The sequence below is a fragment of the Camellia sinensis genome, chromosome 13 (genome assembly GCF_055761805.1).
Source record: "Camellia sinensis isolate YWXY chromosome 13, ASM5576180v1, whole genome shotgun sequence".
Taxonomy (NCBI): Eukaryota; Viridiplantae; Streptophyta; class Magnoliopsida; order Ericales; family Theaceae; genus Camellia; species Camellia sinensis.
The window spans coordinates 140,910,366-140,929,544 of NC_138973.1; the positions used below are offsets into that span (position 1 = coordinate 140,910,366).

General features: G+C 39.2%; 1 protein-coding gene across 1 annotated transcript; it reads left to right on the forward strand.

The window, feature by feature from the left end:
- The first annotated feature begins 324 nt into the window (after positions 1-324).
- Positions 325-3,599, forward strand: LOC114282479 (uncharacterized). Its single transcript, XM_082900934.1, has 6 exons — positions 325-387; positions 733-810; positions 894-1,418; positions 2,219-2,573; positions 2,837-3,372; positions 3,453-3,599. Exons 1-6 carry the CDS (start codon positions 325-327, stop codon positions 3,597-3,599), a joined length of 1,704 nt encoding a protein of 567 aa, XP_082757060.1.
- The last annotated feature ends 15,580 nt before the right edge of the window (positions 3,600-19,179 follow it).

Here is a 19,179-nt window from a genome sequence, read left to right on the forward strand (position 1 = left end):
TGCGTTACAACTCCCGTCGTTGTTTGCCGCATAGCCTACGAAAGGGAGCTTCTATCTACACACACCAAATCCCCTCTATACACGCACTTAATGATATTTATTTTTATTACAATTTTATCCCTAAGTGAAATTACTATTTTAGACATCATACCCAATTCAAAACATCTCAATGCACATCCATCCAAACTTCACATATGTTGAAGCTCCAAGTTTGTAGCTTCTTCCATTGAAGCTGTTGAATTCTTCCTCATTTATCATACATTAAGCTAAAAGGGAAAGCATCAACCTTCCTCATTCGTAGTTTCTTCCTCATTCATCATTGTTATGGAGGATTTGTTTTATGAAAATCAGCAAATAAATGTTTATGAGAAACATAGCGAAGGAAATGTGAGTTTCTCTTGTTTTTTTTTCCAGCGTCGTTCGGATAACCAGAGTTGAATTATATTATTTTGTTCGGAAATCTACTACCGAAATAAGTATTTAATTTCAGAAGTTGTTGTCCGAAATAAGTTAACTTTTACAACATTCAACTTCCAAAATTTTAAAATTAATTTGGACAACTACTTTAGAAAATTAGCATTTTGTTCAACATTGTACTTCCGAATGAAGTAAAAAAAATTTTCCCATTTTATATGCCAAATTTGCAAACTGCATACCAAATTTACAGTTTCGAATTGTAAATTAATCTTTATAATGCCATTAAAAATTTGTAATGTTATACAAAACATGTAGGAATATGTGTCTACTCAAGGAAGTCAGGTTTGCACAGATTTTGTGTTAGATTACACAACTCAATTCACAACTGAACAGGTTCACTCTACGAAATTATAATGATTATGTTTCGAATTGCTCAACAAATGTAAATGTTTGATAATATTTATTTGACTTTGTAGGTATTCAAAACTAAGGATGAATTGCTCAACTGGGTACATGAAGTTGGAAAGAGAAATGGTTTCGTCATTGTAATCAAAACTTCACACTATGGTGGAGGGAAAAAAAGACCCAGGATATATCTTGCTTGTGAGAGGAGTGGCCAATATAGAGTGACAAAGAAGTTAAAACATGATGGCAACAATGCATCAAGAATAACTAGTACGAAGAAGTGTGGTTGTCCTTTTGATATGAGGGCTCACAGGATTACCACACATGATGAATGGATATTGACCGTAGTATGCGGATTGCATAACCATCCACTTGCGGAGCACCTTGAGGGACATTCATATGCGGGGAGGCTATCAAAGGATGAGAAAGCATTGTTAATGGATATGTCAAAGAGCATGGTTCGGCCAAAAGAAATCCTAGTAACCTTAAAACAGCGAGGTGCCCTCAATGTAAGCACACTTAAACCATTTACAATGTACGCCATCGAAATAGGGTGGTACAGAGAGCTGGAAGATCACAGATGCAACACTTATTGGGTGAATTGGCCAAGTATAATTACATTGAGCGCCATCGGTCTGAAGAGTCCACGATGACTGTGACAGACTTGTTTTGGGCACATTCTACCAGTTTGGACTTATTTAGGTCTTTCCCACATATATTAATTATGGATTGCATATATAAAACCAACAGATATCGTCTTCCTCTTCTTGAAATTGTGGGAGTGACATCAACTGAAATGACTTTCTCTGTAGCTTTCGCATACTTATAGTATGAGAGGGCCGATAACTATGCGTAGGTGTTAGCTACATTGCGTGATGTCATGGATGGTTTTGTTATGCCAGCAATTATTGTTACTGACAGAGAGCTAGCCTTGATGAATGCCATACGTAAGATATTCCCGAATGGCAGACATTTATTAGGTCGTTGGCATATCAGAAGAATGTATTGACCAAATGCAAGAAAATGTTTGAGACACAGCAAAAATGGGAGAAGTTCAACCATGAGTGGAACTCTTTAGTGTATTCATCTTCTGAAATTCAATACGATGAGCGTCTTAAATCATTACTTATGGAATTCAGTAGTTATCCTGATGCAATCAAATACGTCATGGATACTTGGTTGGTTCCTTACAAGGAGAAATTTGTGGCGGCATGGACAAACACGTGTATGCATTGTGGCAATGTTATAACGAACCGGTAAGATTACTTTTGTTCAATATATTATTAATAAGTGCCATGTACTTGATTTTAATTTGACTTACATTAAATTGAACATGGCTGAGAGTGCACATGCAAAACTTAAAAGACAATTGGGTTCCTGTCAAGTCTCATTTCAGGCATCATTTGAGAAAATACACAGTCTGCTTGAGTTACAACACACTGATATCAAGGCTTCATTTGAGAAAAGTCTAACTGTTGTGCAACATCAATTTAAACCTTCTCAATTTATGGAGCTACGGGGTAATGTGTCTATCTCTGCAGTAGAGTATTTGCTTGTAGAGAGTAAGAGAGCCAATTCCATTGGTATTGATGTTGAAGCTTGTGGATGCGTCCTTCGCCACACTCATGGTTTACCTTGTGTCCATGAGATTGCTGACTACATCGGACAAGATCGCCCTATACCACTTGCTACCATACACTCACAGTGGAGGCAACTTCATATCTCCATATGCAAGAAACGAGGAAACGGAGGTGAGTTGTCATGCAGAAGTAGAGTTGTTTGTGAACAAGTTTAATGAAAGTGATAGAACCATGCGGTTGGAGCTTTTGAAGAAGTTGAAAAAGATTGTATATCCGGGAAGCACTTTTCTTGTTGAGCCGGAGGTGAAGCCCAAAACACGTCCTTGGGATCATAAGAAGATCAATGTTTCTACCCGTCGTGACCTGTGTGCATTTGAGTTCGTGCAATCTGGACATGATTCCTTCTCACCTAGACACTCAAATCACTACATTAGCTTCTACTCTGGAAACCAATAAGAAGCGACCTGTTAAAGGAAAGAAGAAGGTGAATGTGAAAGGGAAGGTATACATTACTAGAGCAGTGAAACCTGGTGCATATGTTGATGCTTTCCCTTCTGGGTTGAAACCATACATTAAGTTTGTCAAGGATGTAGCTGCAGATGGGAATTGTGGTTTCAGGGCTATAACTGCTTCAATTGGTCATACAGAAAATGATTGGGCTCAGGTTAGGCGTGATCTGTTAGGTGAGCTGCACGCACACAAAGAGGAATACATTGCACTTTATGGGTCCTATGAAAGGTTTGAAGAATTGACAAGCATATTGTCATACTTTGAAGACAATCCTAGATACTCACATTGGATGACTATGCCAGACATGGGGCATCTTGTTGCATCGTGCTACAATCTTGTGTTATACCACTTGTCATTACAGCAATGTCTCACCTTTTTACCTCTTAGAACAGTGCCAGTACCTCAACTTGATAGACGTGAGATTGCCATTGGGTTTGTCAACGAAAATCATTTCGTCCAGGTATAACAGAAACTTATCAATTTGTGCATGTACAAGAAGTTATGAGGTATGACCATTAACTCAATTGACATTTGGTGCAGGTTTTGTTGCAGCCAGGCCATCTAGTTCCTCCTATAGCCACTAATTGGCGAAAATACCGTCACCCTTGCGCTGTCGACTGGGATGATACATATGTGCGCCGAATTCAACATTTCAAGGACATTATTCATGATACTGTAGCTACTTGAGAGACATTTGATGTTGTTGATGTCACATGACACATGTATGCATTTGACAATGTTAGAAATATGGAAGAAATTAATAGATGTGTTTTTGATGTTGATGTGTTCTGTGGCATGGATTGAATGTTATCGACCATTGTTACCATTCCATTGTAATAAGAAAATACCATTTACAAAATCAACGACCATTGTTACCATTCCATTCTAATAATAAAATGTCATTTTCAATGGTATCAACCATTGTTGCCATTTCATTCTAATAAGAAAATATTGACCACTGTTACCATTACAACAATATCATCTTACAAAAAACACCACAAAAAATTCATCAACTAACAAATAACATGTCACGAATCAGCTATATGCCTACGCCTAGGCCTACGACTGTATGTCAATGTCGGAGATGAAAAGCGACCTCCAGTATAACTAGGTCCAGCAGAACTAGGTCCAGCTTCGTCAATGTGCTGACCTTCAAGGACATCCGTCATAGTCTCGATAGCCTAGTAAAGTTGATGAGGATATCGAATCCCCTCCTCATAACCAGCCTCAATAATAGGATGTGAAATCTGCTGTGCATGTGCAATATGCTGCATTTGAAAAGAATATCACATTTTAGGTTTTTATATCAGAAAATAAAAAGTAAGTTACAAATGCATAAGAGAGGATAATATATTACATCGGCATGTTGGCTGAAATCCTGATGGTCATGGACACGCGGTTCATCAGTGTGCTCAACATATAGGTGCGTGATATTCTTATACCAATCCATGTAACTCGGTACACATTCCCAAGGCTGACGAACTGGTGTGCTCCTCCGCTGCTCAGATAACACGTGGTTATCCCAAGCCTCCCAGATCCTATCCAATTATCTATACATGACTGTATATCGTGCAGATATGCTGCCTCCAACAGCACGACTGGGAGCTAGCGGTGCATCTGGGATGGTTTGAACCCTGCCAAACTGCCTCAGAACTCTATCTGGATTATAGGGTTCGACCACATCTAAGCACTTTAAGCATCCATGGTAGAACGTAATCGGGTTACATGGATACCGGTCTCTGCAACTGTGGTATGGATCCCAAATAACCTTTAAACGTAAAGTGTTTTTGAATTAAAGTATATAAAGGATAAGATAAATGGAAAGTGTTAAAATTATCTGAAGATGAGTAAACTTACATCAGTCGCTACCAAACTGTCAAGCTCTGCTCGAAAAGATTTCAAATGATCAATGGAGGAACCCACCTCTCTCCTAGATGCCCAATGGTACACGTGTGGCATGTTTTCATTATAGTCCATGTTCTGGTGAGGTCGGAATGCTCGGAAGTGTTCATAAATCCACGCCTCCAAAAGAGTCATATAACCACCCACCTGTTTAACACCGGACCGGCTAGCATACCCCAACTGTCTATATAAAAACGCTAATGCAGCAGGACCTCAGGCGTAAGTATGAATGGATCCCAAATCCATCAATAAGCCAAGGTAAACAACAGGAACCCTGCCGCCACTCTCGTCATTGAAGAGCGTACATCCCAACAGAAACAACAAATAAGCTCTAGCAGCGCACTGTATAGCCTCCTCTGGATCTAAATCTGTGACACCAGCAAACTGACTTCGCAACCACTCAAGCCTGACTGAATTCCCACCAGAAGTAGAAACCTCTTCATGTGCTACACATTCAGTAATCCCTAAGCCATAAACCAGTAGTGTAACTCCATGATGATCTGTCACATCTGGTACGCTGACTGATTTGCCTACAATGGGAAGGCCAAGAATAGTGCCAACATCATCCAGGGTCAAGGTCATCTCACCAACTGTCATGTGAAATGTGTTCGTCTCAGGTTGTCATCTCTTAACAAAACTGGAGATTGGAAGCTTGTCGATGAACCGATAAGTGCAACGAGCTAACTGTGATAGCCTAGACTGCTCAATAATGGCTTTGAATCTGGTGTTGTTGTCTACTGACCACCATGGCCATGCAAGGATCTTCGAAGAGTGATTATGACACTTTAGGGGCCCTTGTTCCTATAACACAAATAATATCTCATTAGAAACTACCATACAACACACACAGAAAACAAAAATTTCATATACAAATGAATTTCACTACTACAAGGTGCAAGCTAGTTAGTTCGTAGAAAAATGGGTTAGAGTGAGAACCTCCTCCTTCTCTCTAGAAACCTTTGTTTCTAGGGTTTCTGCATTCAATATTTCATTGAGCGGCGCTAATCTTAATGGTAGTTAATAACCCAAATATAGTGATGACCATTAAAGATGTGAGAGAAACCAATGTTGTAACCAAGGTTAGTAGTGTGGAAGTCAAAAATACCCAAATCGTTGAGTCACGATTAGGGTTAAATAATCAAGTTTGCACAAATCTGAGTGTGTTAACGATGAGCGATTCTGGGAACATTGGTCAAAGCTCGAACCCTAACCCTTCAAAGGGTAATACCGCGGATGGCTTATCAGAATCAAACAACCAATCTTTGGATCTTCAAAGGATAGCAGATCATCTTCAACGGCTTAGAGACCCGGAGTCGATTGGTATAGTCCCCAAATCATCGATTGAGTCCCATCTAAACCCTAGGTGGGCTGTAGAGATGGAGAAAGAAGATTTGTCTTTCAAAAATATCCCAAATAGCTTGGAGGTCGCGAGAATAAGGGCCGATGGGAAGAAGCGTGATGCACTTACCCTTCTTTTCGACCCTACAATTAATCCAGATGATCAGGATCCTAATAGTGATCCTGAAACCCTTGATGAGAACGATAGCATTGAATCTCATAGTTGAGGGGGGGGAAGCAGTTACAGAGGCGGCCGAGGGGGTAGGGGGCAAGGTGGAGGTAGAGGTCAAAATAGGGTTTCTGAAGCTAAGAAATCGTGGGCCGAGGTTGCTGCAACTGCGAATCATCCGTGCTTACCTTTAAGGTATGTTCCTCCTTCAGTTAATGATGAGTTTGTCAGTGTTAACCTTCCTCCTAGACTAGATCCATTGGAAAAATGGGATTCTTGCTTAGTGGGGTACTTCATTGACAAGGGCGTTGCTTTTAACTATATGAGGAATAGTGCTTTCAGTATGTGGAAAAATAAAGGGCTAAAGGAAGTGCTTGCCAATGGGGAGGGTTTCATTTTTTTCATCTTTGAAAGCCCTAGCTACTGTAGTGAAGTCCTTGAGGAAGGGAATATTGGGATACTGATGGATTGAGTAGGATAGCGAGTGCGGTTGGAGTTCCTTTATTCACGGACCATCTGACAGATAAGAGGACTAGAGTGGCATTTGCTAGGATTTGTGTGGAAGTGGATGCTAATGCCAAACAACCACCTTCTTTCCCTGTCTACTGTAGGGAAAAGTAGGTGATTGTTAAGGTTGAATATCAGGGGCTCTCGGCTAAATGCGAACATTGTTAGGTCTTTGGGCACGACACAACAAAGTGTGTTGCTACACAAGTAGCAAAGTTAGTTAACCTTCAAAAAGAAACTGAGAATAATCCAGATCTTGGATGGAGCACAGTCAAGGCAAAGGATAAGAGGAAAATGGGTGATCCAGAGCCTATCGAGGAAGAGATGGTTGAGAATCTAGCTACAAATAATTCAGATGTGGAAGTTTAGACTCAAGCTCCAGAGATCAATAGCCAGGTTCCATCAGAGACTATCAATGCCATGGTTACTGACACAATTCTGGGCAATCAGAGTGTTAATATTGCAGATGCCGTTAACTCTGATACTGCTATGCCTCACTGCATAGATGGCCTAGTAGAGATACAAAAGGAGCTGTTAGACATTGCTATGATAGCTCTTCCTGGGGACTCCGAAATTTTGGAAAAAGTGGAGAATCTGGTCACCACTGAGGACAGCTTACAAGCTACTCCTGACAACTGTTCTACAAGTTCTACCACCAAAAAATCCTCTGGCAAGGGTAAGAGCCAGAGGAAGAAAAAGAGGTAACTCCTGTTCCTTGGGTTGAGAATTTAGTTTTTGTTTCCCATGTCTTTTAAAATTGCTTCTTGGAATATTAGAGGGTTCAATGACCCCTCTAGGCAAAAAGAATTGAGGAAATTTTTGATTAAGGAAGAAATTAAGGTTATGGGTATTTTGGAGACCAAAATAAAAGCTATTAATGAAAATAAAATTTTCTCATCTTGTATGAGCAAATGGTCTTTTTTGACTAATTCTCAACCAAATAAAACTGGTAGGATTTGTGTGTATTAGGATCCTGATTTTTGTAATGTCACAATGCTTAACTTTTCTGATCAGTATATTCTTTGTGAAATTACTGATTTATCTCAGGCCAAGGTTTTCATTTTGTTTATGCTGAGAATAGCCCTATTTTGAGGAAAGATTTTTTTGATAATATGCTGAGGCTATCTCTCTTTAACTCTGCCACCCCTTTATCTTTTCTAGGGGATTTTAATGCTATTAGGTATAGTTTTGAAAATTTTGGGGACTCTCTTCAGTGGAATTGTGAGAAAGAGGTTTTCAACTCTTACATTCTAAATGCTAAGCTTGTTGATTTATCCTATGGGGGGTGCCAATTTACTTGGGCTAACAAAAGGACTAGGGGTGACTACATAGCCACTAAAATTGTTAGAGTTTTGGTCAATGAGTCTTGGGTTGATCAATTCCCTACGTCTAGTGCTATGTTTCTCCCCTCTAGTATATCTGACCACTCTCCAGTTGTTGTTACTGTTTTTGGCAAGGCCCCCTCTTTCAAAAAACCGTTTAAATATTTTGACTTTTGGGCCAAACATGAGGAGTTCCTTCTTTTAGTTTTGCAGGACTGGAACCAATACATTATTGGTGTCCCCATGTTCAAAGTTTGCCAGAAACTCCGTAGTTTGAAACCTATCCTTAAATCCTTGAACAAGAAGGATTTTAGTGATATTTCTACTAGAGTCCTGGCTACTAAAGCTGGGTTGGATTCCATTCAATGGAATGTAGATAAGGATCCTAGTAATAGCTCTTTTCAAATCCTTGAAAGGAGTCTTCTTAAAAAGTATGTGGATCATAGTGCTGCTGAGGAGAGCCTGGCCCATCAGAAATCTAGGGTCCAGTGGCTTGGCTTGGGAGACAAGAATAGCATATTTTTCTTTAGATCTGTTAAGAGTAACACAAATAGAGGTAAAATTCTTAATGTTGAGCTTGAGGGTGGTAGGGTTTCGTCTAAACCTGAGGATGTTCATAATGCATTTATAGATTATTTTTCTAAGCTTTTTGGCACTCCTCCTTAGGATCAGTATAGGGGCTCTAGTAGAGTTCAAAATCTTATCCATTCTAGAGTCACTACTGATCAAGCTATTAAAATGGCTAGCCTTGTTTCTGACAAGGAGATTAAGGATGTTTTCTGGTCATTAAAAGCTAATAAGGCCCCGGGCCCTGACGGGTTTTCAACGGGCTTCTTTAAAAGTGCTTGTAGTGTTGTTGGTAAAGATGTGACCCAGGCTATAAGAGCTTTTTTTGAATCTGGAAAGCTCCTTTCTGAAATTAACAATACTACCATTGCTCTCATTCCTAAAATTCCTAACCCGGTGAAAGTTGGGGATTACAAACCTATCTGCAGTTGTAATACAATCTATAAGTGCATTGCTAAGATTATTGCTAACAGAATTAAAGCTGTCCTCCCTGATCTTATTGATCCTGTTCAATCTGCTTTTGTTCATGTGAGGAGAATCTTTGATAATATTTTTCTTTCTCAAGAGATCATGAGAGGTTATCATAAGGAATCTCCTGTTCCTAAGTGTGCTATGAAAGTGGATATTATGAAAGCTTATGACACTGTTAGATGGGAGTTCATCATTGATATTCTTACTGCTATGGGGTTTCCCCAAGTTATGATTTCATGGATTAAAGCTTGTATGACTGGTCCCTCATTTTCTATCTGTATTAATGGTAGCCTTCACGGCTACTTTAAAGGGGCTAGAGGTCTTAGGCAAGGAGATCCTATGTCTCCTTATCTATTTGTTTTGGCTATGGAGGGCCTTGCTAGGATCTTGGATGAAAAATCTAAGCATCCTCTCTTCAGATTTCACTGGAGATGTGAAAAAACTAGAATTGTTAATCTTTGCTTTGCTGATGATCTTATGATCTTCAGTAAAGACGATGTTAACACTGTTTGGTTGATTATGGAAGGTTTGGATAAGTTCAGCTCACTATCTGGCGTCACTCCTAATCCTAGCAAGAGCAACATCTATTTCTCTGGGTGTAATAAGGTGTTGAGAGAGGGTATCCTTCAAATTGCCACTTTTCCTGAGGGGACACTTCCTGTCAAATACCTTGGAGTGCCCCTCATCACTACCAAGTTGAAAGCCTCGGATTGTAATCAACTTGTTGACAGAATCACCAAGAGGATTGGTAGTTGGACCAACAAACTTCTCTCCTATGCTGGTAGGGCACAACTTATCCAGACCATCTTGTTCTCCATGCAAGTGTATTGGTCTTCCTTGTTTATTCTGCCTAAGAAAGTTATTAAGGAGATTGAGTGTCTTCTTAGAGCCTTTCTCTGGTCTGGCACGAATCTTAGGAAGCATAGTGCAAAGATTGCTTGGGATATAGTTTGCACTCATAAGGAAGAGGGTGGTCTTGGTTTTAAATCTATAGAGATTTGGAATAAGGCTGTCATTGCCAAACATGTTTGGTTCCTCTTTTCAGGAGGGGAAAAATCTATGTGGTGCCAATGGGTCAAATCCTATCTTATCAAGGGGAGGTGTTTTTGGAAGATCAAAATACCTAATGACCCTTCGTGGGTCTGGAGGAAAATCCTCTCGCTTAGGCCTATTATCTACCCTCTTATTAGACATAGGATTGGTAATGGTCAGGATACATTTTTGTGGTATGACAACTGGCATCATCTGGGCCCTCTTTGGGATAGGTATGGTGACAGAATCATGTATGACTCTGGTTTAAATGGGAATTCCAAAGTTAGTCAGATTATTGTAGGGGGTTCCTGGAAATGGCCTTTTCCTAACTCTTGCGATCTTAGGGAATTAACCTTCCAAACCCCTAACAATAGTTTTCCTCAACCTTTGGAGTTAGATAAAGCTATCTGGTCCTTAAACCCAGATGGTGAATTCACTATCAAATCTGCTTGGGAGTTGTGGAGAAATAAGCAGAATACTGTTCCTTGGTACAATTTGGTTTGGGGCCATTCTAGTATTCCCAAAATCAGTTTTGTGGTTTGGATGGCTATCTATGGTAGGTTGAATACAAGTGATAGACTCCAACTGTTTGGTATATCTTGTAGGCCAACTTGTCCCTTCTGCCTTGATCATGATGAAAGTCATTCACATCTTTTCTTTGACTGCACTTTCACATACATAATTTGGCTTGCAATGCAAGGTAAATGCAATGTTCAATGGAATAATGTGCCTTGGCCTGAAATTGTTACGGTTGTCCATAGTGAGAGTAAAGGGATGTCTTTGAAATCTATCATTACTAGACTCTCCTTTCTCTGCACTATGTACTATGTTTGGATTGAAAGGAATAACAGAATTTTTAATAAAGAAAACAAGCCGGTTGAGGTTATTATTACCTCTATTGTGCTGATGGTGAGGAGTAGAATGTTGTCTATTAGCAATATTCCTATGGCAGCAGGTGATAATTAGTTCCTGATGCATTGGAATCTTCCTACTTCCATCCTGAAGCCCCATGTTTGCAGTGGTGGGAGGGCTGTTGAGTGATGTGAGTTCAGTATAGGGAGAGTCGAGTGATTGTGAACATAATATTGAGTGTTAATCTAATTATCTGTTACATGTGTAGGTGTATTCTTATGGAGCTTGATTTTATATGTGGGTTGAGTGTGGTGAGACAAATAGTTATTATTTCCTCAAACTTCTGTGGGTTGAGTGAAACTAGTCTCTATATGTTTTATAAGCTTACCATTATATATATTGCATCTCTTTATGTGCAGGTTAAGGAAGCTTTTTCTGAGTGTGGTGAGGTCTTATATTATGGGTTGAGTGTTGTGAGCCCACATTATGTGAATTTAGCAAACATTGTCTTGGGTCTTCTTTATCTCACTGATAATGTTTTCTATATATCTCTGCTGTCCTGGTAGGTCATTCTACATTGTCTAGGACAAACAATCCATCGCTGCTCAACTAAGGCCTGCTATCTCAAGCTGCAGTTGTTGTCTTCGAAGTTGGCTAGAGTGAGGAATGGGTCTATGGGAGTGGCTGCTGCATGCGCCATCCGAAAAACTCAAATTGTTCATAAGCTATTTGTTATTTTCTTTTTGTTTTATACCTACTATAGCTACATTCGTATTTTGCCTACTCTAGTGGGATGTATTAGAGACGTTTTGTTACTCGTTACTAAGCTGCTGGATGCATGCATTAGTTGCTGGTTTCTTCTCCAGCGGCTTTTGGGATTCCTGTTACATCCCGTGGGGAGTTTGTTTCAAGGCTATGCTGGTTCAGGGTTGTGTGATACCTGAATGGGATATTTTGATTGCTACTGTTTTGATGATGTGGATGACTGGATCTTAGCTGTTATTTGCTTCTTTATTGGTTTTTGTTAGTTTCTTCGCTTTTGTTCAATTGTTATTTCTCTTAGATATAGTGCTTGAACATTTTGCGTCTGGTTTTTATTTATGTTTGCTTTTCTTGGTTTTGCTTTCTCTTGTATAGTGCGTGTAGGGCCTAGGGCATACCTCTTGTAAATTTTGTTCATTCTTATGTTTTATTTTATGACTTATTCACCTAAAAAAAAAATTTCACTTATATTCAGGAATGTTTACCTCCCCGTGCCAAACAGCTGCAGCGACATGACTATTGAAACTCCGCAATATTGATGGATCAGTCGGTCCACCTAGAAAAGCATGAGTAAGGTCCTCTTCCTGGACAGTAGGAGAATCGGGTAAAGAGGCATCTTCCATAGCAATGTCAGGCATATCATAACCTTGAACTTGTCTTTGGCTTCGGCTCCGACTTTGACTGGCACTGGGGATATCATATTCTACCGAAACTGGATCACGACCTTGACCACGACCTTTACCTCGTCCTCGGCCATGACCTCGTCCCCGTTCATGGTCAACATCTAATTCACGACGTCGTCTATTTGAAGCAGTAGGTGGGACACGTTGTTGACATTCAAAATCCATATTATCTGCAAAAAAGAATATGTTTAATGATTATACAATTGAAACAAGAATATACAAAAGAAGGGGGGGAAAAAAACTGTTCGGAAGTTGTAATAACCCTCACCACTGTTTACTGATAAGCCATTGATTACTGTTAAACTGAGGCTAAATATGTTAATTGACTGACTGACTGAAAACTGAAGCCAAATTGATTGAGTATATTAGTTAAATTGCAACTCTATCTGTTTGACTGTTTAATTATCTGTTCATGTTTTGTGCTTTAAACTGCAAATTGAAGGCCTTATCGGCGGCCGAATCCGAAATTGATTGATGATTTATGATCATTAGAATTTATGTGATTTTATGGTGTATTTATCCGAAATGTGAATTGGTATGCTTAAATTAGATTAAACGTTGATAAATTGCACCAATTGACTTAATTCACCAAAATGCCCACTAGTAGCCCACTATCTAAACACATTTGAGCCTTCTTCAAACATACTTCTTCAGCCATTTTGAGTCCCATAGCCGACTAGAGTGAGGGAGTGTGAGGAATTGAGTTCAACTTGGAGAATTGGCTAGAGAACTTGAAGAAATTGTTAAGGATTTGTGCAATTGAGTTTCTATACTTGAATACAAGACTTAAGGTAGAAATTCATCTTCTCATTCTTGTGTTTAAATTGATTCTTGCATGGTTTAGAGCAAAGTTGAAGACTAGAGCCAATTTATGGCTCAAATTGTTGTGTTGAAGCTTAATTGTTGCATGCATGTATATATATATTGAAGTTATGAGATTGTAGTTCATAATTCCTCACATGCATGTCCATGTTTTGAGAGTAAACCATGATTTCATCTTGATTTTGTAAGAATTGACTCATTAGAGCAAGTATTGGAAGCTTTGAATTAGTTAAATTCAGGCATGTTTGCATGTTCTTCATATTCATGAAATTTAGTTTCAATTTGGGCTCAATTAATCTTCCTTTGGGGCTTTGATTTTACATTTGAGCTTTGAATCATGTTAAACTTTGAGTTTTGGAATGTTTTCTAGAAAATTGGCCCAAATAGTATGGTTTTGATGCATCTAATGTTGAATTTGAGCTTGAGGTTCAAATCTGGGAATTCCAGATTTTGAACTCACGCTCGAGCGGGGTGACTGGCGCTCGAGCGTGGAAATCGTGCTCCCAGCATTTTGTTCTGTTTTTGAGTCAGCTCGAACGGGGTAATTAACGCTCGAGCGGGACCTTGTGTCTTACGCTCGAGCGGGTGTCGAGCGCCCAATCGAGCGTGAATTTCACCTATTCAGCACTTTTGACTGTTTTGCAGAACACTCGAGTGGGTAAGTCTACGCTCGAGCGGAAACCTTTGTCTGCATGTTTGCTCGAGCGGAGTAACCTATGCTCGAGCGTGACCTCTGTTTTCTAAAAATGCTTTTAAAGGGCATCCTTGTATCCTCATTTCATCCTAGGCATTCCTAGGCCTAGTTTAAGGCATCTTAATGAGGATATAGATATAGAACCACACCGAGTCTAAGTAGGGACTAAGTCTTTGTTTCCCAAATGTGAACTTAGTGTGTGTTCATCCTGTAAACTGTGTACGGTTGGCATCCGAGGATGCGCTCTAGCTTAACTGTAGCCCTGAACTCTGTGAGTAACAACTGTGTAAAGATATGTTCAAAGATGAATATTTTCTGACTGTTAACTGAACTGCTTTCTGAACTGTTACTATTAACTGAATGAATGCATGTCCTCTATTCTGAATTGTATTGTGGCATCCTTAGCAGCTACTGCTACTGTTACTGCTACTGTTACAGAGATCTCTGTCGGTTCCCATGTGGAACCACTACTGTTTACTGTTATGATGGCCATCATTGACTGCTCGGTCTTTTAAGACCTACTGTTTACTGTACTGCTATGCTAATGGATGTACCACATATGACTGTTACGATTGAATGATTAAAATACTGATTTAATGAACTGTTTTCATTACTATAAGGACATTCATTCTTAACCTCTTTACGCATTATGTTATTCATTGGGCTTTAGCTCACTGTTTATATATATATGTAGGTGTACAGGCACCAGACCGGAGCTAGGAGCTTGGGTTAGACTCCCTTTTTGCCAAGCCAACCACTGTGCCTCACTGCAAGATTCCGAGCCTACCAAGCTTTGGCTTAGGGGTGTTTTAATTTCCCCTGTCTGTCTCTGTATCTGTTTTGTAATAACTGTATAGACTGATAGCACTGTACTGTACTGTCTAACACGGATTAAGTCCCTGTTCTGATCGACTGTAAATGTTGTACATACTGTTCTGTATTGTTCATGTATATACGTATGAAAAATCTTTTTGCATACAGACTGTCACAGCTCATTGAACACTGTTTATTTACTGTTTTGGCTTCTGCCATGCCCCTGTACTCTGTATTATTGTCTGACTATTAAGCAGGCCTTTGGTAATCTCGGATTACTGGCCGGTTACGGTGCTAAACCCATAAGAGCGGGTTTGGGTCGTGACAGAGTGGTATCAGAGCGATACTTAACCACGAGTTATACCGCACACATGTGTCCAAATTAGCTATAGGGTGTCCTGGGAAAGCAATTGGGCATCACATGAGCATGAAAAGTGTGTGTGGACATGACATATATATGTGTTAATGTGTTGAAACATATAACTGCTTATGTTTAAGTGTTTAAAGTATGCAACTTCCTATGTTTATTATTATAATATTGCATATAGAGAAATGGATAATGCAAGCACTGCTAATGAAACTGAATCCCCTGAGGCAAGAATGGCGAGGTTGGAAAGAATGGTGGAACTATTAACTGTAAGACTAGAACAACAACAGAACCAACAGCCCCCACCTCCTCATCCGGTACAGCTGGAACCGAATGTTAATGATGGGGATATAATTGCTCTCACCCAGAAGTTCAGCAAAATGAAACCGCCATCCTTTTAGGGAGGCCTTGAGCCGCTAAAGGCTGAAGCTTGGGATCTTGAGACAGAGAAACTGTTTGAGGTCTTTCCGTGTTCTGAAGCACACAAAGTGCTATTGGCCACCTTTACACTACAAGAAGAGGCCAGAAGGTGGTGGATGTTAGTCCGCGACACCAACACTGTTATGACTTGGGCTCAATTCAAGGAGTCCTTCTTTGAAAAGTATTTCCCTCAGTGTGTCAGGGACAGAAAAGTGACTGAATTTGAACAGCTAAGACAAGGCACTATGTCGGTGGCAGAATATGAGACAAAATTTACTGAACTTGCCCGTTATGCACCGCACATGGTTGATGCTGATTACAAGAAGGCCAAGAAGTTTGAAGGCGGCCTTAATGTTGCAATACTGGACAGAATAAATGTTTTAAAACTACGGAACTATGTGAAACAAACTGAAACACCAGCATCTGAATGGCGTGGTAAAAGGCAGGGTTTTAAATTCAAGAAAGGCAAGAATAACCCATTGAACAAGAAATAGAATACAGGGTCAACGACTACTTCTAGTCAAGGGAACCGGTCTATACCACCCTATTCTGAATGTGGTAAGAACCATAAGGGAGTTTGTTATAAAATATCTGGAGCTTGTTACTGGTGTGGCAAGGTGGGCCACATGGTTAAAGACTGCCCCTCTGCTCCGCAGGCCAATAGTAAAGCTGCACCTAGCGCAGCAGCATCGACTGCTACACCAAAGCCTAACCCCAAAGCTACCGGGAAAGAGCCCATGAGGCAAGGCCGAGTGTTCGCACTAGTACCGGGAGACGTGCAGAATACCAAGACCATTGTGTCAGGTATTCTCTCTATTTGTACTCAAAATGCATATGTTTTGATTGATTCGGGGTCTACATATTCATACGTATCGCATGCTTTTTCGCGAAAACTAAATAGACCATTAGAACCCATGAATTATCTGTTAGCTGTATCTTCACCTGTCGGGGATCTGTAACTTGTGCTTGTATGTACCCTGCATGTGAAATTATTGTTGGGGATATGCATCTGTATATTTACTTACTGCCTCTGAACATAGATCATTTTGATGTTATATTGGGGATGGACTGGTTAACGAAATATCATGCTACCATAGGCTGTGTAACGAAACAAGTAGTTTTCCGTCCACCGAGTTTACCTAAATTTGTGTTTAATGGGGTTGGAGTAGTACCTCCTCCATATCTGATTTCCTCTATGAAAGCCTTTAAACTGATTGAGAAGGGGTGTAAAGGGTATCTGTGTTCTGTATTGACTGTACCCATTGATGATAAAACTGATGTGAACTGTGTTCCTATAGTCAGAGAATTCCCAGATGTTTTTCCAGATGATCTGCCAGGGGATTTGATTGACAGGGAGATTGAGTTCACCGTTGATATGATTCCAGGTACACAGCCAGTGTCTAAAGTTCCTTACAGAATGACTCTAACTGAACTAAAAGAATTAAAAGTGCAATGCAAGAACTGTTAGATAAAAAGTTCATCAGGCCTAGCACTTCACCGTGGGGCGCACCCGTTTTGTTTGTGAAAAAGAAAGACGGCTTACTGAGACTTTGTATTGACTACCATGAACTGAACAAGGTAACTGTGAAAAATAAATACACATTACCGCGTATTAATGACTTATTTGATCAGTTACAGGGTGCTCAAGTCTCTTCTAAGATTGATCTTAGATCCGGATATCATCAGTTGAAAGTTAAACCAGAGGACATTGACAAAACTGCTTTTCGCACGAGGTATGGACATTACGAATTTTTAGTTAGGCCTTTCAGACTTACCAATGCACCGACTGCATTTATGGACCTCATGAACAGAATCTTTAAACCATTCCTCGATGACTTTATTGTCGTATTCATAGATGACATTCTAATTTATTCCAAGAGTATAGAAGAACATGAACATCATCTGAGACTTGCCCTACAGACCCTAAGAGAACAGAAACTTTTTGCTAAACTATCTAAATGTGAATTTTGGCTTGATCATGCTATGTTTTTGGGACATGTTATTAGTAAGGATGAAATTTCAGTTGATCCGCAGAAAGTTGAAGCAGTAGTAAACTGGCCTAGACCAACAAATGTTACAGAAATCCGAAACTTTTTGGGATTAGCTGGATATTACAGAAGATTTGTCAAAGATTTCTCCAAAATTGCCTTACCGTTGACTCAACTGACTCAAAAGGGAATATCATTTGACTAGACGGACCAAAGGGAATCAGCTTTCCAAGAGTTGAAAACTCGACTTGTGACTGCGTCAGTTCTTACCCTACCTTCAGGTATGGATGGTTTTACCATTTTTAGTGATGCTTCTCATAAGGGTTTGGGGTGTGTTTTAATGTAGAATGTGAAAGTAATTGCCTATGCTTCCCGACAACTGAGACCACACAAAAAGAACTACCCGACCCATGATCTAGAACTTGCTGCAGTAGTATTTGCATTGAAAATCTGGCGTCACCACCTTTATGGGGGCGACATGTGAAGTATATACCAATCACAAAAGTTTGAAATATTTCTTTACACAGAAAGAATTGAACATGAGACAGTGGAGATGGCTAGAATTGATTAAGGATTATGACCTACAGATTTTGTACCATCCGGGGAAAGCCAACACCGTTGCCAATGCATTGAGTCAGAAATCGATTGGGAACTTATAGCCTGTTTACTCACCGGACAGAAAGAGTTGCTTTGTGACCTTGAAAAAACTGAAATTGAAATTGTTTTGCGAGAACAAGGTGGAACAATATGGGTATTCCTTAAGGGTATAAGAGTTTAACATGAGCATGATCACTATGAGAGATAGGACACTCTATATATCGGAGGCACCCCATGGGTCTGTTTAAGTATTCTAGTTACTTTGTTGAATTATCTTGAGAGATTTGTTTACTAACTTTATTATCGAAGAGTCCTCCCGGTTGATGAGCAATTGGATTAGTCATTCTACTCACTAATAGAGAGAATATGAATTTTTTGACTTTTTAGTATAGGTTATTGGCTTGTTTATTTTTTTAGTGACTTCTTGATTTTTAAGCTAAAAAGTGATATTGCTAAAAGAGGCCTAAGTGGTGTTTTGGAAAGATGATAAAAAAACTAGCTTTAGATTTTTTTTTGACTTGTTTTTATTTTTTTGTGTGAAAATAAAAAAATGATGTGACAAAAAAAAATCAAAAAATTGAAAAGTTAATATTTTCAAATTGCGTGTAATTATATAGATTTTATTTGTTTAACAAACGGAATCGTTTTCAGGATAGAGACATGTGATAAGAAGTTTCTTTCTCTTGTTTGTTTTTTTTTTTTTTTTTTTTCTCTCTCTCTCTCTCTCTCCCTTTTGGTTGGCTTGGTGGTAGAGATTCATGTTTAGATAAATTATAAATATATTTTTTGAGATTTGATTGAAATATAAATCGCTTCATGTGATTTTAACAATTACATTTCATTCCTTGAGGTTTCTTATTTCATGACAAATCACAATTTTATTCATAAATTATAAAGTCAATTAATAATTTTTAATCATATTAAAAATATATTTCAATTAATAATTTAAGTAAGTTCATTG